At 40.9% G+C, this 17584-nt stretch overlaps 3 protein-coding genes across 9 annotated transcripts in view; 2 read left to right on the top strand and 1 right to left on the bottom strand.

Annotated features, from left to right (window-relative positions):
* Positions 1–78: 78 nt before the first annotated feature.
* On the bottom strand, positions 79–12386 carry LOC105185706 (tripeptidyl-peptidase 2). 6 transcript variants are annotated; one of them, XM_011145400.3, is made up of 21 exons: positions 12334–12386; positions 10328–10514; positions 9647–9775; positions 9286–9453; positions 8420–8580; positions 8172–8335; positions 7751–8083; positions 7314–7583; positions 6902–7213; positions 6598–6754; positions 6332–6519; positions 6072–6226; positions 5790–6007; positions 5472–5706; positions 5011–5261; positions 4117–4128; positions 2732–2961; positions 2570–2581; positions 1773–2224; positions 1412–1632; positions 79–1265 (listed from the first exon to the last, which is right to left on the bottom strand). In XM_011145400.3, exons 1-20 carry the CDS (start codon positions 12369–12371, stop codon positions 1423–1425), a joined length of 3882 nt encoding a protein of 1293 aa, XP_011143702.1. In that variant the 5' UTR covers positions 12372–12386; the 3' UTR covers positions 79–1265; positions 1412–1422. The 6 variants fall into 6 exon arrangements, with proteins under 6 accessions (XP_011143702.1, XP_011143700.1, XP_011143698.1 ...); XM_011145398.3 differs by having other exon boundaries at positions 80–1284; XM_011145396.3 differs by having other exon boundaries at positions 80–1284; positions 1417–1632.
* On the top strand, positions 11008–14521 carry Uxs (UDP-xylose synthase). Of its 2 annotated transcripts, none has more exons than XM_011145395.3 (5): positions 11008–11283; positions 11993–12586; positions 12675–12788; positions 12886–13206; positions 13304–14521. In XM_011145395.3, the coding sequence occupies exons 1-5, from the start codon at positions 11223–11225 to the stop codon at positions 13570–13572; spliced, it is 1359 nt and encodes a 452-aa protein (XP_011143697.1). In that variant the 5' UTR covers positions 11008–11222; the 3' UTR covers positions 13573–14521. The 2 variants fall into 2 exon arrangements, with proteins under 2 accessions (XP_011143697.1, XP_025157527.1); XM_025301742.1 differs by having other exon boundaries at positions 11008–11198; positions 13304–14520.
* A 1553-nt stretch (positions 14522–16074) lies between these two features.
* Positions 16075–17584, top strand: part of Sulf1 (Extracellular sulfatase Sulf1) — a 72861-nt gene continuing 71351 nt past the window's right edge. Inside the window, exons 1-2 of the mRNA XM_025301861.1 lie at positions 16075–16175; positions 16255–16501. The gene's annotated coding sequence lies outside the window, so the exon portion shown is untranslated. The remainder of the gene's footprint in view (positions 16176–16254; positions 16502–17584) is intronic.

The following is a 17584-nucleotide window of genomic DNA, read 5'->3' as shown; positions in this document are numbered from 1 at the left end:
TGCAAGCCATCATAGGTAAACAGTTGAACAGCAAGTACTGCTACGATAATTAATGGAATTACAACTGATGACACGCCAACAACTTGTTTAATAGTTTTATTATTTAGATAATCGCGCAATATTGTTAAAAACAATACAATTTCCTTACCATATAACGATTTTCAAGCTCTGCCTTTGTTCCGAGAAATTATTTTTCATCAGGTCTAATGATTATAATTGTTACTTTATATTTATAATTCCTAATAAAACATGTTTTATTCAATCGATTCTCATTCTCGCAGCACTATCCTCACTTGATCGCAATGACGAATACATCGGTCATCGGTGGACCGCTTTGAACTGGTTTTTTTAAGCATGTTACAGACGTTTTACCATTACAGACTTCTGTAAAAAAATTACTAAGAGCGTTTGGCTCTTAGCATTTGCTCAAATGCAATTGGTGTACCAAATTTATTTTCCAATATGTACATTCCTTTGCACGGGGCATTACGTTTTATCCGTTGCGTAATATAAGATATAAAAGTGTCTGTGTGCTGGATGTAATCGATGCATCATCTTATCCCGATGACATGAACGCAGAAGTAATAAATAGTCCGTTCGAGATTTGTCGCGCAGTACATCAGGAACAACATACATCAATGGAATAAACTATATCTTGTCGATGTAAAAACAAAATACGTACGTATATATTTACATATAATTTACCGTAAAAATAAAGCTGAACAACGAAAGTTTAGTGACATAGATTACGTTGCAACTAAAAGATGGAACCAAGTGCGATATGATGCTCGGTTAATTCAACGGCTAGATGTCATTATTCATTGAAATCAACAATGTTGGGAAGTGACGGCATTATTTGTAACGCCGTCATCATTACGAGACTCCGATTAAGTACTCATTCGAATCTAGAGAAAATGCCTATTGTCGGTTTTTTCTGTCCCCTTCGTGATATCAATAGTGCGTCAATTTGGCGAATGAGACACATTTTATATGTTATTATTGCTTATATTATATTTGTCTCTCGTGAATCAATAATTTCAATAAATTCCTTTCAATTTTCATTCGTGCAAATCATATTACGTACATACGTATATGATTGTTAAATCAGTTCGGTAGAATTTCTAAATCATTAGTTTATTATAACTGTAATAAACTAATATTTTTATCTAAACGTATATTACACCCGGCTTGCTCGACACTGTTATTACAAAGATGCGTTGGAAACGGTATTAGTCATTGCTCCTGTTTTATCAGCCACATTAAATCTGAAATTAAATCTGAAATCTGAAAGTAATAAGAGAATATATTGCAACGTAAACAAAGTTGCGCAGGAAACGTGCTTTCATCAGTTGAAACTTTCTCAGTCATTGGGCGTGAAAATCATTTTGATGCACCTTGAGATATATCGCACCTTACCAGTGATCAAAACGATCTGTAAGTAGCCGGATAACGCGTCGGTATACTCGTAGTAATAAGACGCGACCAGTGTTCCCAGCCCAGGATCCTTGCAATCTCGATGCACTTCTCGTCAACTTCTTTCAGCGGTTTCTCCTCGTAATAGCGTGTCAATAATTTCAAATAACGTCCATAATGATTATTGATGTGCGCATGCCACAAGGACAGAATAATAACCTGCGCAAGAGATTAAGATCGATATTTCACTCAATCGCTATTTATATTCAACATTCCTATTCTTGCCAGTGTAAATGAAGCAGCCAGAGTCTCGTCTTTCTACTTTTTAACTTCAAACACAGCGATAAAATTACATTTACCTTATTATCAGTAGGTTCTGCGAATTTTTGCACTTCTTGCCAATGATGCGTAACGCTTTCGAGTAAATGTCCGTAAGATCCCTCCTCTCCAGTCTTTGTGCCATGTACGTACAATCGCGCCAGTGCGCAGCCCTTCTTCACTAACACCTCGATCAAGCTGCTTTTTTGCTTCTCCATACTGGTCTTGATTTTAGCTGCATCGGGACGTTGATCATTCTTCAGGCCAAAGTATGCTAGAAGCTTGTCTTGATCGATATTAGTGATCACGGCGTCTGCGACTGTTATTATTTGATTGGCAAGCGCGATAGCGTTCTCCGAGAGATCATCGTGAGGCACGTGTCTACGTGCTTCAGGAGAATCCAAAGACGTCAACATGGCAGTATGGACGGGCAGGTGATCCGAGAAGATGTTCTTCAGCTCCCCATACAGCAAATTGGCATATTCGCCGGGTTCTGTCACAAAGAAATCACATAAATTCTGGCATAAATAAAAATATTTACATCACAGTCATTTATTCAGATTATAACATTACATGATAACGAATGTCAAAAGTGAAGAAGAGATTATGGGTGTTACTACAACAATTGACTTGTCAAACATAACGAAAAGATGAAAATATTGTAGTCATATACATTATTTGATATACGGTAATATAGAATTATAATAAAACAAAAAATATATACATGCTCCAAGCTCCAATACAAGTGTGTAAGAAACATCAAATTGTACGTTTTTCTTTGTAGGAAAGGGGGCTCAAGATATATAAACATTTACATTTTTAATCCAATTCGACTTACTTATGGACGGTGCTATTGATAGAACATAAACCGGAAAAAAGAAACAAAAATATTTATGATATGATGAAAATTAACTACACTTAGATATATTTAAATGCGCACGTACATATATATATATATATATATATATGTATGTATATATTTATAACTGAGTTAAATTACCAAGTTTTGCGAGCCAATTGCACTTTAGATCTCTCAACGCCTCATTGTACTCGTCCCATTTCGTCATAGTTTTCTCCTTTTCGGACTTGGTAGTGGTGTTGCTATTTTTCTTGGTTGGTTCAGATAATATATATTTGAATAAATGACTATCCACTTTCTTTCCGATATCGTCCTTACAGAAAGTCAATGTACCTTGAAGATAACTACCGAGGGTAGCGCCTTTGGATATTCTTCGCAAAAAAAAGAGGAAAATATTTTATGTATTTCGGTAGACTGAGAAAGTTATTTATAGTGTGATAAATTGTGCAGCTTTTATTATCTTCTTCTTAACTTTAGCATTATATGCCTGAAAGCTAAACAAAATAGAAAATTCAGTTGAATGCCAATGTAAAAGAAGTTTAGCAGCCATTGTGTATCAATGATTATAATGTTCTTGTAGAGAAATATATATGTAATATAGCCGGATTTAGTTAGAGGGCGTGTAAGAGTATGAAAGTCTGTGTGTGTAAGGCGAGAATAAGAAGTGAATACAAAATAGAGTAGTAAGTAGATTAGAAAATACATAAGGAGCTTATAGAGCATATGGAGGGAAGAAAATAAAAGAAATAGAAAGAGGAACAAAAAAGATCGTTGTAATGTAAGAATGTAGGAAAATATTGAGATTTCCAGAATTTAGAATTAGAATTTAGAGTTAGAATAGTTTTAGAATAGCATATGTAATATTTAGAATAAGCACATAGAAAAATAAGAAAGGATGAGGTTGAAAACATTTTTTGTAAACCAAGTCCCCTTTTTGACAAAAAGCTGAGGTGAATAAATATATATTACATTACATAATATAGCTGATTTTAGGTAAATATATATGACATTAAAGTACAACTGAAAAGATCGAGGCATACATGCCAAGAGACAAACAAATAACTCTCTATAAAACAAAATACATTCAAAGATAACTAAAAATAATAAAATAGCTACTGCACAAAAAAGCATACGGATGAAAAATTAATACTTAAAAATTAATAATAGAAATTGCACTAAAAGAGTGCAAGTGTACATTACCAAATATGTAAAAATATGAAGCAAATTTATTTTAAACACATTAATATGTTGCTATTCGTTTGCGCGCATATGCTTTTCTAAAATGAAATGAAACAATAAAAACAAATATGAACAAAAATATGCCAACACTTCCAGATATACTTTTCCGCATCTAAGCCATCTTTTTCCGCAATAAACCATCAACAAGCCGCAACCGATTAGAGATAAGCACATTTTCCACATACACATAAGAATGTGTCAATTTGATTGGGTAGTGAGTAATGTTCTTAATTTGGTTTAGTGCGGTCAAATGTGAAATAAATGTAAAAATTGTATTATAGACTCACTTGTTTTCAGTGCTGCAATGTAAGATGAAAAAAAGAAAATTATCTTAGTAGCATTTTACAGAAATAACTAATGTTAATAACTATGTATTATACACGGTATCTCTAAATTAATGTAACTAAATTAATGTAAGATTTGCATATTCTTTAAACAATTTGGATTCAATATTTCTTTAGTGAAAGCACAGATCTATTATCTCATTTTGTCAATATATTAAGAAAAATTTTTTTCAGTTTCAAAATATATGTGAAATTTTACATTAAATATCGAGGTCATAAAAAACAAGTTTCAATATAATCTCTACTAAAGAAAGATTCCAAATTAGTCAAAAAGAGTGAGTGTAAATATTACAATGCCAATTTGGAAGTAACTCGTGTATATTTATATATTTGTATATGAAAACGCTTTCACGAGTATTAATCATGAGTACTATTATTGAAATCTAGATTGGCAATTAATTAAAATCAAAAACTACTTATGTAAAAATCAAACAATACTTTACATTCAATCAAAGCGTACTATACTACAATATCAAAACTCATACATATGATTATCACAAGGAGATATACTAAACTTCTTACAAATACGAAAATATCAAATTTTATACATAATATCTCTCAATTGTATAATTTTTCTAACGAGTGATAAAAATATTACTTGATAATGCAAATCAATAAATGATAAATCTCTAGTGAGAAAATATCATATATTTTAATATACATATGATACAATATATATGTAATATATGCAAATAGCTGATAGGTATTCCAGTTATATCTATTATTATGGCTAGCGATAAATTTGAAATGTCAAGCTCTACCAACCTATCAGGCATTACTGAGATAATGAATAATGAAATGGATCGTGTATTGGCAGATAGAGACAAAAATACTTACTTGTTCTCGTTGAACATTGGAGCGATGTACAAGGGAAGAATATGACCAGGTGGAATAGATGCAGCTACCATTTTCTTTCCACCGATAATAGCCTGTGACTGACTGGCGTAAATATCTAAATTTATTGGTGTGCTGAGTTTTTGACTGAGAAGTAACGGCATGTCCGTCAGTCTCTCTAATAGATCTCTCTTTTCGTGGCGTATATGCATTTTTAAGGTGTAATCTCCTTTTTCTAACTTTTGTATTGTATACTATAACAGAGAGATTTTATTTTTACACGCTTGTGAATACTCTGCTGTACCAAATGTCACATTTGCTCGTGAATATATATATGTATATATATATATACACACACACACACACACATATACATATATACACACACACACACACACACACACACAAATAAATTGTCACAATATTCGCCTATCAAATAAATGCATTCGTCTTTAGAAACTTACTTTAGATGGATATGCATCTCCGCAACATATCAGTTGTTTGTTGCTATCATAAATCATCCACATTTGACTTTCATATTCGCTTTCATACAGCAGATCACTAAGCAATGCAGCGTTCGGCGTGACCTCAGTTGCTTTTGCCGAGTGGAATGTGTATGTTAATTGTAGTTCGTATATTTGTCGTGATGGCGGAATAATATCACGCGCTCGTAAAGGAGCAATTTTCGATTCATTAGGCCTACATTGCATCACGTGTTAACTGTGCACTTCACGTAATCATTATTATGAAATGAATAAATTAACACAAAAATGTATACTTACTTTAAAATTTGAACAGATGATTTTAAAGAAATGCTGGGTACAACCTCTTCGTTTCTAAGAGAACTACGCAATTCAATTCGATTTATTCCATCTCCAGATTGCATTGTAAGATTGCCATTTATCATATGAATTCCGTGAAATTCGATGGAATAGTCAATAAATATGTCGCCTAGATTTGCCCAATATTTTGCGATAACCACTTCTAAAATTAATCCGCCCTAAAAAAAATTCATAATATACAGTTACATACATAACTATATTAAAAATATTTATATAAAATACCTGGACAGCAAATGGTTGAACAGTTTCTGACTGAGATGTGACATTGATGATTCTATTAACCTCGAGTGTCTTGCAGGACATACGAGGTTTCAATTGGATAGTGTGAATCACGAATCTACCAGTCTTATCCTTTTCTGTACTTCTTAATCTTAAAACTAATTGGAAATGAATAAGAAGACGTTACGAGTGCAACAGTTGTCATTAATATTTTTATCGTATTGTCAAATAGCATCGAATAGAAATGATAAAATATAATTTACCTGCCCAGGTAGCATCTTCCGGAACAAGAATAAAATGACGTTCAATCGTATTAGGCTTAAATAATACGTTTGCATACGTTAAATCGGGAAGAAGTGCAGTCTTCGGTAGCGTCATTGGTTGAATAACTGTCACCGGAATTTGGAATACTGGACCTTTTGCGATATTGGTTACATCATACGCTCGTACGCTGAAAATTGTACATATAAGTTCATAACTGGCTGAAATTTTCAATCTAACAATATTATTCAAGAACAATGTTCCCCACCTAGTGGCATGAACACCTTCTGGTAAGTTAGAAGCTTCAACTCTGATAACAAAAGCACGAGGCATATGCATCAAGTCTAGATGCGTCGGAAATTGGACCCATGAGGCGCCGCACACAAGCGTTAATTTGAGATTAAAGTCGATTTTGCGTGATGGATCTGTAAGAAAATAAAACAAACTTGTATTTATGCAAGATATCTTTTCGTATAAGACTTATCTTGTTAAAAAGGCATAAATAAAAAGAAAAAACACTAAGTTCACTCGAGTAAAAGAACCGATCAAAGAATCCTCATGTGAGATATTACCTATATTTTCGCTATCCATGAACACCGGTTCAACGGTGATCGCATAATCTTTCGGGCGATCGATGATACCTGTTCTCATATGGATACCTTTGCTATTATTAACGCCACAATTGATGGCAAATCGAACGTCCCTTTCGGGGGCGTCGCAATATGAGACGAGATTATCGAAGGCGTTTTCAACTTGCAGCAGACCGGAACCTTGCGCAAACGGATCTAAGTTGGATACGTAAAGAGCGGTATTTTCAAGCGCCCTCTTGATACTGTAAGGAGAATATGGACAACCTTTGGCAAGAAGGCCCGATATAAGAATAGCTAAAATGTAGAAAATTCCAACATAAGAATGTTCTCATAATTAATATGCGTGCATATGTGAAACATCATATTGAATACAAATCGTGATATATATACGCACCCACTGCGCCAGTTACGTGCGGACTCGCCATGCTTGTGCCATTCATAAGCTGGCTTTTTCTAAGAGTGAAATTCGGCACGCTAGTAATAGCACCTCCTGGCGCGCATACCGTTACTCCTGTGCCTCCGTCTATCATCGGACCACGAGATGACCAAGTATACGGCATACCTGCCATCTTCTCCCTCAAGGAATATTCAGCTATCATCATGTCGGGTGACACGTAAGCACCGACGCTAATAATACTGCTTGAACTGATGTCTGGGGGAGTTCCTGTTTTTCAACATTTTTCAAGTATTTTAGACACGAGATATTCGCATCTGTATATTGAAGGACTTTAATAATGCCTCTCGTTTCTAACAGTAATATAAATCACATCATATGACGCAGCATATTTGAGAGATAGAAACTGATTAATAATCAAATTTAATGATACTCACCAATTGTACACAGAGCCGGTCCGAGATTGCCGGCGGACGCGACCCAAATCACACCGCGCTCGTCGATAACTTCATTCATCAGTTCTCCTATTCTACCCGTATTCGACCAGTGAGCATGTTCACCGTAACTCATGTTTATAACATGGATCTTCTCCTTGTGCTGCATTATGTAGATCATCGCTCGTACTACAGCCGTTCCAGTTTCCATTGTACCGATACGTCCGTCACCGACGGTCAGCGAAATGATTTGGGCACCTGGCGCGACTCCATTCAATTCGGGATTATCGGGAAAGTATGCAGCTGCGATTGACGCCACGTGTGTCCCATGGCTCGCTGCAATATCATGAAATCGAGAGAAACTCGATAGGAAAGTTGATGTGCTTAATCTCCCGAGACTTCAGTTCTTCTCATCTGTACTTACAACATAAACTGACAATTTCTAATGTGTTTCCGTTGTCGTGAACATTAATACTAATATTTAATTGATCCTCTTGAGTAAGAGGAGCAAAGTTTCTCGTGATAGAATATTCACCGAGGAAGACGCCAGCTTCTAGATTACCCTCTTCGGAGGTATCGATACACGCTCTATTGTGGAAGAAACATAGTAATTTAGACTTCAGACATATATATGCGTATACTTGGATTGTAATGCACTCGGAATATGATTACCTCCAAATATTGCCATCGTGAAAAACAACGCAATCATAGGTAGGTCCTACGTCGCAATATTTTTTCTCAATGCTGTTCAGTACTTCGACGCGAGCTTCAAGTTCTTCCTTTTCTAGTCTTTCTTCCAAAGTTGATAATTGTGAATTTTTGCTTTCAAATTCCTACATGGTACAGTTATTCATTATAATTGTGATCAAATCTTTATTAAGAATTAAACAATTATTTTCCACATGCATTCAGATAAGCTTATCAAGTACCAAGCTGTGGCAACAGATTTTTTAATAAGACACTTTTAATAAGCCGAAATATTTAAACAGAGCGTTGCAAGATTCCCACACACACACTTGTGACTTTTTCAAAATAAATAAATTTGTACCAGTATCATGTGTCACAAAAATAATATTGCAAAATTAATGAGGATGCTACTACATATACACAGTACCCATATAATTACTTTGCTTAAGCAGATATTATGTAATGGTATCAATGCCTTTACAATAGATCAATCTGCCAAATACAAATATAGCATTAGATACGGATCACTGTGGCATGTTGTGAAACAGCGGCCTCATTTAATTGCATGGTTTGACAAGCTCACCAACACTCAACTATCTTTGGATCACATGGACTGAAATCCTAATTATAATTGCGCCCACAAGAGTGTTTCCATTGATTTCCAGCAAATACACAATATTTCAGAAAAACATTTTTTCTCTCTCACACACAGTATGAGATCATCAGAAATTCATATCACAAAACATTAAAAGAATAAATTTGTCTAAAAGCAATGAAGAATGCAGCCAATAACACGCAATAGAAAGCAAAGGGATTGGCGATATGCTCTTAACTGATTATAGTAGTAATACCTGTAACTGTCTGGAAGCCTCAGCAAGTGCTGATTTATGTCCATCATCCCACAGACGCTTCTTACGTTCTGCTACTACCCTTTCTTTTAATTTAGCAGGGTACAATGCGTATAGATTCTTCAAACCAATGTGATACTCGCCACTAGGGTTGGTCCAATTACTTGGAACCTGTACAAATACAACCAATTCTCATATCTATTCTGTATTAAATTACAAGCAAAAGGGAGGAAATTTTCAATGTTTATATCAAGTCTAGCAGCAACGCCAAATTAATTAAAATGCAACTTTGGACTTTCTAATGTTTTTTTGTCTAGTCATTTGTCTCCAAACTGTGTCTCCAAAAAATGTTTCACAAACATGCCTTTAACTTGCGACCAGTCAGACCAAGTATATATCCATCTGGTGCTTGTACAACTTTGCTAGTGTCTACATCTCCAGCTCCACTACAGTCAAATCTTTCGATAATTTTTGGTTTTCCATCTGAAGTCACCTGAAATAAAATCCAAATGTATCCTGATAAAAGGATCTCTTTTTACAGTTTATCTTAAGTGTCTTATAAAGATTTATTCTGCCAGGAGCATGCAAATTTAACAAAACCTGTTAAGATTTATAGCCGATAAGATAAAACCAACAGAAAGATAAAATAAGAAAATATAGATCCGCACAGATGCGAGCTCTCGTTGGCGTTCGGAAAGTAAATAAGTGATGACGTATGTGATAATCCTCCCCAAATATATCAACAAGAACGGACAGCCATACCAAAAGAATTTAAATGACGTGATTTTTACTTTATCTCGCGACGAAGGCGGTCCGCGGGGCACTCTTGTGAACAATCGGGGAGACGCGCGAGAGAGACGGCAACTTCTTACGGATCCAGGTGAACTATATCTCCGGATAAGATCTCCCACGCGCTCGCGTTTTCGGCAACAAGCATTTTCCGCGACACGCGGACGAAGGGTACGAAATGTTACACGGTTGTGGAGAGAAGTCGAGAGGCGTGTCGGCGTTATAATAACCAACGGCCGCGGATTTGCTCTCTCACCTGCATACCCGGTGCTCCGGGATCCACTCCCGAGTCGAGGATTGCGATGATGACATCTCGGCCGTCGTACTCGGGGTATTTGGTAAGGAATTGAGTGACACCCGTCTCTTTCTTAGGCAGCAGGCCCCAAACAGGAAAGTTACAATCAATGACGTCTGCCATGTTTCGAATGCCACTGCCACCGTGACTGTAGGAAAACCACTTGAGATGTTTCCTTTGTACTGCCGCAGCCTTATATATCAATCAAAAAATAGGATCTGCGCCTGCGTGCACGCGGATGCGCCAGTTTTGAGGTTATGTTAACGGCAAACGGTCAGCGCATCACGTCCAAGGCCGGCATCAGCTTGGACGCCATAATCGTCCGTGATATCGTAGCGCGATAACTTTTTTATGCGCAAGTGTAGCCGCGCGTTATCAGATGGCGGCACCCATGCCCATTCGCGGCGTACGTCAATAATCACACGTCGCGTGCAGGCCAGGTTAGGGTAGGGTCACATGGAGTTCGAAACAGCGGAACGGAAGAGAAACGGAAAAGAAGGATGGTGGGGGTCAACCAATTGGAGGAATTGGAGCAATTCTATTCCGTTGTTTCACAATGGGACAACGGAACAGAATTGGTTAATCCCCCCACCACTTGCCTTCTTCGTTTCTCTTCCGTTCCGCTATTTCGAACTCCATGTGACCGTACCTTTAGGGACACACGGTGTCTGCTGGTAATGTGGTGCGTGTATTTGAGGTTATGTTCCTCGCCGTCGCATTTTGAACGAGTAGCCAAACTGGCCCGATTCCTATCAGAGATCAGCCGTATTATGCGAGACAATGCGATACTCCTCCAGTAAGTCGCACTGGCAATGACGTAAGCGTAATCCAAGTGAGTCATGTGCACACTTAAAGCATGGTTGTCACACAACGAAAAATGAAGCAGATTGCACTCTTCGCGGTTTGTGTATTATTAGGTGAGTGTCCGAGAGAGGGTTACGAGTCTTTTCTTTCGGCAGCGGTGACTTCGTCTCGCGCGGAGAATCGCGTCGGTCGGGCGACGAGACGCGACACTTTGTTTCTTACAATCCTGCGGGTGCCACGGATTAATTTCGCGATAGTCTGCATCCCGATTTTTTCTCGTTTGTTTTCCTTCCTGTAAATTTGGCTATTTATACATGAAATGTCGCGTGAAACCGCTGTACTTTGGGAATTATTGCCCACGCTTAACGTAAGACTCTATTATTATCATTGCTGCGGAATGGCAGAAGTTACATGTTAAAAATAGCAATGGTAATTTAACAATCTCCTCTCTACCACCTGCGTATATGTGGCGATAAAATTCAAACTTTGCGTCGAGGTCATTATCGAACACCAGACGGCACATTCTGACGAATTAATCTTGTATTTTTGTAATTCCTAATCCCGAAAAAATATATTTTTACTATACTGCGCGTATGTACTGATTATTTGTATATTTTAGTCTGCTTTTGCGAAGTAAGGCCGATTTAATAACGAAACAATATGATATTTGTCACTACGTGTAGCATATTTCTCTTTCTGAATTCCGCGCGTCTGTTATTATAATCAAAAATAATTATTATTATTGCGTCGAAAAATGTGCCGTATAACGAAATACGCGTATGCGAACAAATTTATAACATTCTTCTCTCCCGCTTCTTTCAGTACTCGGCTTCTACAAAACTCTGGTGAATACGGAAGAGGAGCACTCCTTTATTCGCAGTCGAATCCACAGATTGGATAAAGTAAGCAGAGACAAAGACGATCTAGATGATAAGAACGTTATCGCGACTCAACAGATACACAATGTCGACGAGGAAGACGGAGACATCAAGACCATCGAGGAGGCCAAGATGCGTATCCGTGAAATGGAGGGCAAGCTGCAGCATCTGGAGGCTGCGATCGAGAACCGGGTGTCGAAGGACTTCCCGACAGTGAAGTTCCTCAATTACAAGAACCGAAAACGAATTTTGGTGACGGGCGGCGCGGGTTTTGTCGGCTCTCACCTGGTCGATCGTTTGATGCTAGCCGGGCACGAGGTCATAGTCGTCGACAACTTTTTCACCGGTAGAAAGCGCAACGTAGAGCACTGGGTCGGTCATGAGAACTTTGAGCTGGTGCACCACGACATCGTGAGACCGTTGTATCTGGAGGTTGATGAGATCTATCATCTCGCTAGTCCGGCCAGCCCACCGCACTATATGCTGAATCCTGTGAAAACGATCAAGACGAACACGTTAGGCACTATAAACATGCTGGGTAAGTCGTATGTTCGCGAAGCACATTCCAAGCTGAGCGTAGAGGAGGGGCGGAGTTACGTAATTCGTCGTCGTTGTTGTTGTTTCAGGACTTGCGAAACGAGTGGGCGCGCGAGTGTTGATCGCGAGCACGTCGGAAATTTATGGAGACCCCACTGAGCACCCGCAAGTGGAAACTTACTGGGGTCACGTGAATCCAATCGGTAAGATTTTACATACGTACTTCATAAATAGAGCGATAAGGGAGACATTTTTCTATTGGCTCGTTGGCGTTCCGATGATCATTTAACTGTCGGACAGGCCCACGAGCATGTTACGACGAAGGCAAGCGCGTCGCCGAGACTTTGAGCTACGCTTACATGAGACAAGAAGGCGTCTCCGTCCGAGTCGCGCGAATCTTCAACACTTTCGGACCTAGAATGCACATGAACGACGGTCGCGTCGTGTCCAACTTCATTCTCCAAGCCTTGCAAAACGAATCGCTCACGATCTATGGTAGCGGGAAGCAGACGCGATCGTTTCAATACGTCTCTGACCTGGTGGACGGATTAGTGGCCCTAATGGCATCTAATTACACCTTGCCTGTGAACATTGGAAACCCCGTGGAGCACACGATCGAAAGTGAGAACCGGCTGTGAGAACGCAGCACTGCGTCGCTCAAACTTTCCCACGGACCTTCCCACTCAGTTTGATCTCAACACTCCGATCTCTGTTGCAGAATTCGCGCGTATAATAAAAGACTTGGTGGGCGCCACCAGCGAGATAGTGGAACTCGCGGCGGTCGAGGACGATCCGCAGAGAAGAAGACCGGACATTAGCAGAGCTAAGAAGTACTTGAACTGGGAGCCGAAGATCCCGCTGGCTGAAGGCCTCAAGAGGACAATAGTATACTTCGCTAAAGAGTTACGAAGGACAGAACATTCTCAGAAAAGTAGCTTTAAGCAGTCCTCTTACAAAAACGATCACGACATAGTAGAGCAGCTTTAAGGGGGTCAAATGTAACACATGATATGTTTATTGATGTATCCACTTTCAGAAGTGGCGTGAAAGTGCCATTAAGCTATGGACCAGTATGTGCCAAAATATCCCCGTCCAACTTGAATTTTACATAATTTATACATACGGCAATGGGTATATATACATACATATATATATATATATGTGTATATATTTCTCATACAATACGGTTACTATATAGACCAGTTTCGAGCCGTTTTTCCTACCGCATACGCGCCGTGTGTCCTTCGTGTAGAGAAGTAACGATCCAAATGTACACGTCTGTTTTCTTCTCTACCTCACTTCCCATGACTATGCACTTCATTTTAGCAACATTTCGCGTTTTAAATGTTCTATTTATTTTATTTTTCTCACACGCGTACGCGCGCGCTCGCACATGCAGCCTGTAAATAAGCGACGTCTCCGTCGTCACTCCTCCGATGCACGGATATTACGTTAGAGAATATTTGTTCTTTTCCACACCGCACCTGTACGTATAATTTTCACACGGGAATGAAAGAAGGTGGTCGATGTGGTGGTGTATGTGAGAGAACACTGTCTCGCGTTCTTGTCACGAGAGATCGTGTGTTGATCTGGATGTAATAAAGTAATTTCGCGCTCAGCTTTTAACATGTAGAGATATTTGCGTATGACTGCGAAACGTCATTCGAGCTTTCCATTCGTCTCTTGTAGTCGCGTGATAGTGATATTACTGAGTACGTACTTGCAACCTATAAAGATCTAAGAAATGTTTATTACTACCTAAGTTACTTAAATGTAGCAATAACGAGGGAGGGAAGAGGGGGCAAAAAGTCTCGAAATGTCATCGAAATGCTCGATACCGGTGAAATAATGTTTATACTTTATAAATAATGGTATATCGCAGTTGCGTTGTGTACAATATGTTACGTTTTGTAATTATTATGTTATATACATTCATGTTACATATATATATATATATATATATATATATATACATACACACATGTATATAACATCAATATATGAAATAGATATTCATCTAGTGTGATCATGAACTGTGAGACTGTAACGACAAACAGCGTGTATAAGCAAGAAAGTAATTTTATATTTTACGTATAAGTAGCGGAAACAAAAAACAAGATGAAAGGGGAGAACCACTTTTACCACTTTAGGATAATGCATTCTTTATGGTATAACTTATACAATACTGATTGATTGCCACATATATGTTGCCGTTATATCGAAAAACAGAAAAAAAAAAAGGAAAAGCGATGAAAAGTTTTCCGGCGGTGTCGCGACGAGTTTTTTTCGTACAAATGTGAAAAATATTATACGCGGGATATCATGTAAATAAATACAGATTACTGGTGAATAAAATGCAAGCGTAAGGGAAAGCGAGTTCCCCTCCTCCTCCCGGGGTCGATTCGTAATCTCGCGAAACGAATTCCCCGTCGGTCCTTCGCTCGACTCGCCGACCGCGCGTCACGTCGCGTCGCTGATTCTCCTTCGTCCGGTCCGCGCGCGCACACACGACCAGATAATATAATTTCATTGTGCGCGACCGTTTGTGTGCGAGCGATGCATTCCAGGACGAGATTGAGGAACAGTCCGGTGTCGTTTAGCGCGCGTATTTGAAGGGCCGATTGGTCGTAATGGGTGTCGCGTGGGCCATGACAGGGCGCGCGTGGTCGTCGTCTCGTCTGTTCAGAAAAAGACGAACGGAAGGTGAAAGGTGGGGCGAGTGGAAGAGAGACGTAAGGCCCGGCGACTCTTAATGATAATGATCGCATCCGGGATATACGGCGCGGCGGCGACTCGGTCGGTGCAAATGAAAGTGCCGCGAGGGTGATGATGACCTAATCGTTTATAAAGGCGCTCATGACGGAGCCCACGCCGGATCCGAGGCGCAAAGTTCGGCCGGACGAGAAAAAGGAGTCAATTTCGCGTCTCGATCGGAACCCCCTCCCCCTTCCCTCCTCTCGTTTCACCCCGATTGCACCCTCCGCGGTCTCGGAAACTTTGGCGGATGGGCTTTACAGATCTCCGCATGGGGCAAATGCCGAGAGAAAACGATCTTTTGCGTGTTGCGGGTTAATCTCGTAATTATACACAGCGGGTGAAAAAATGTTGCGACGAAAATCCAACGAAGCGCATCAAGCCGACGACGTGTCCTTTCTACCTTCCTGCGAATCGTTATTATGTAACCCCGGGTTTTACGTTCGCCTGTGATTTATGAAGCTGCGTAATTGCGACCCGAGGTGGCCGAGGAAAAACAACAGCGGCGGCAACGGAAGTGCGAGCGAGAGAGAGAGAGAGAGAGAGAGAGAGAGGCGATGAGACACGTGTGCTCTTGACACTCCACTGCTTTCGAACCGATAAACTAAATACCACGTTGAGACAAAGACGTGCCGCCGTCGTATGCCGGTAACAAAGGTTAATTTATCCGCATTGCGTTACAGAGGATAAATAAGCGTCGCCGGCGTATCTGACGAACGCTCGCGAAAGCTCTCCGAAGCGGAGTCTCCGCGAACGCGTTCTCGAGCCGCTCGGGCGGCTCGCCCGGACGATCTTCGTCGTGAAGCGAGCGGGACCAATTGCAGTCTCATCTATCGGTAATCAATCGGACGTTTTTCCCTCTTCCAGACGCTAATCGCGGCGAGATTAATATCTAACCGTGTCCCGCGATCACAGGTGCAGGCGTTCATTACATCAGCGTGACGCGCCGAGGTGCGTCATCCCGAAGCCTTCGCGGCTTCACCGAGACGTTGAGGCCGAGCTCGTCCCCACGTCCCCGCTCGGGTGCTGATAAGTCGTCAGACGACTTATCAGCACCGTCGTGAAACTTTGGCTCTCATCGTCGGCAACTCGGCCGAGCTCGGAAGATCGCGGGGTTCGATTGCGATTGGCTCGCGAGAGTCTGCTGGCTCGACTTTGACAGGTACGTAGGAAAGCTGAGACGCCACGTGGCGCGAACTTGGTGAACGTCATAAAGATTCCACTCGAGTCGAAAGCTCGCGTCGCGAGCCGACGAGCGATATTACGAGCGGGCTGGAGCGAGGCAGAGCGAAGCGAAAACCTGCGCCTTGGCGCAGGTGTTACGCGCGCAAGTAGCAAGACAGACGCGCCGTCACCGGTTAATACCCCGCCAATAAAGCCTCCCCCTTTTGCCTTTACAATCGAAACAACCGGTGTGGAATATATACGCGTGCGAAGGGGGGATTTTATAGCCGCGGCAGGGCGCGCGAGTATCGACGTTTTCGATACTAATTTTCGCTAAAAGCTTTACGATCCCCCCCCCCCTCTTCGCGTCCTCAGGGGGCGAGAAGGGGGGAGGCAGCTCTGGGTTTTTGTAGCGCCACAATTATTCAGAGGGAATGTGCACTTGCGTATACACGGTAGGAAGCCGATTTTCATAACGCGCGTCGTGGAATGGAAATTCTACAGGAATGTCTTGCTACTTTTCCTTTCGATCTATCTGTTTTCTCGCAAGACGTCAACACATCCGCGCGACGGAGGGAGCCGAGAGAATCCGAAACGGCCGATCCTGATCCGCGCACGTTTGCGCGTTTCGGAAGCCGCCACAAGGAGAACGAGTTCCGAAGTTCATGGGGATCGCCGCAGGATCGCGCGAAACTCAACACGCGCGCGCGCGAGGAAAAGGGGGCTACATAAAAACGGAGCGCGAAATGCCGATTTCGGCTCGTCATCCGCGCTGCCACGCGCGTCATCATCGCCGTAACGAATCCAACGCGATAGAGTGCACCGATAAGTTACCTCGCGTAGGAGCGAGACTTCTTGGAGGCTCGTCGGCTCCACCCCCGCGCGCGTCGCTCCTTGCTCACCCCTTGCCAGGTCACCGGCAGGTTTGCACCGATGCGAGAGAGGTGCGAGAGGGAGGCATCGCGGAAAGATGCACTTGGCGCGCCGTACGAGACTCACGGCCGCCGATAAAGAGAACGAGAGCGAGAAAGACAGAGAGGGAGAGAGAGAGAGAGAGAGAGAGAGAGAGAGAGAGAGGGAG

The sequence above is a fragment of the Harpegnathos saltator genome, unplaced genomic scaffold, assembly GCF_003227715.2.
Source record: "Harpegnathos saltator strain DR-91 unplaced genomic scaffold, Hsal_v8.6 scaffold45, whole genome shotgun sequence".
NCBI classification, from domain to species: Eukaryota; Metazoa; Arthropoda; class Insecta; order Hymenoptera; family Formicidae; genus Harpegnathos; species Harpegnathos saltator.
The sequence above is the reverse complement of the archived record's forward strand: the minus strand, read 5'-3'. Positions and strand labels throughout refer to the sequence as shown.

What these genes read in the sequence shown, in the direction of transcription:
- LOC105185706 (XM_011145400.3), bottom strand. Translation starts at nt 12,371, where the DNA reads ATGACCTCGTGCCCGGCTAGCATCAAACGATCGACCAG. An exon ending in CCGGAGCACCGGGTATGCAG is followed by an intron (nt 9,776 to 10,327) that starts GTGAGAGAGCAA and finishes ATTTTATTTCAG; the next exon opens with GTGACTTCAGATGGAAAACC. An exon ending in GAGATGCATATCCATCTAAA is followed by an intron (nt 5,262 to 5,471) that starts GTAAGTTTCTAA and finishes TCTCTGTTATAG; the next exon opens with TATACAATACAAAAGTTAGA.
- Uxs (XM_011145395.3), top strand. Translation starts at nt 11,223, where the DNA reads ATGGTTGTCACACAACGAAAAATGAAGCAGATTGCACTCTTCGCGGTT. An exon ending in AGGCACTATAAACATGCTGG is followed by an intron (nt 12,587 to 12,674) that starts GTAAGTCGTATG and finishes TTGTTGTTTCAG; the next exon opens with GACTTGCGAAACGAGTGGGC. An exon ending in GGGTCACGTGAATCCAATCG is followed by an intron (nt 12,789 to 12,885) that starts GTAAGATTTTAC and finishes ACTGTCGGACAG; the next exon opens with GCCCACGAGCATGTTACGAC.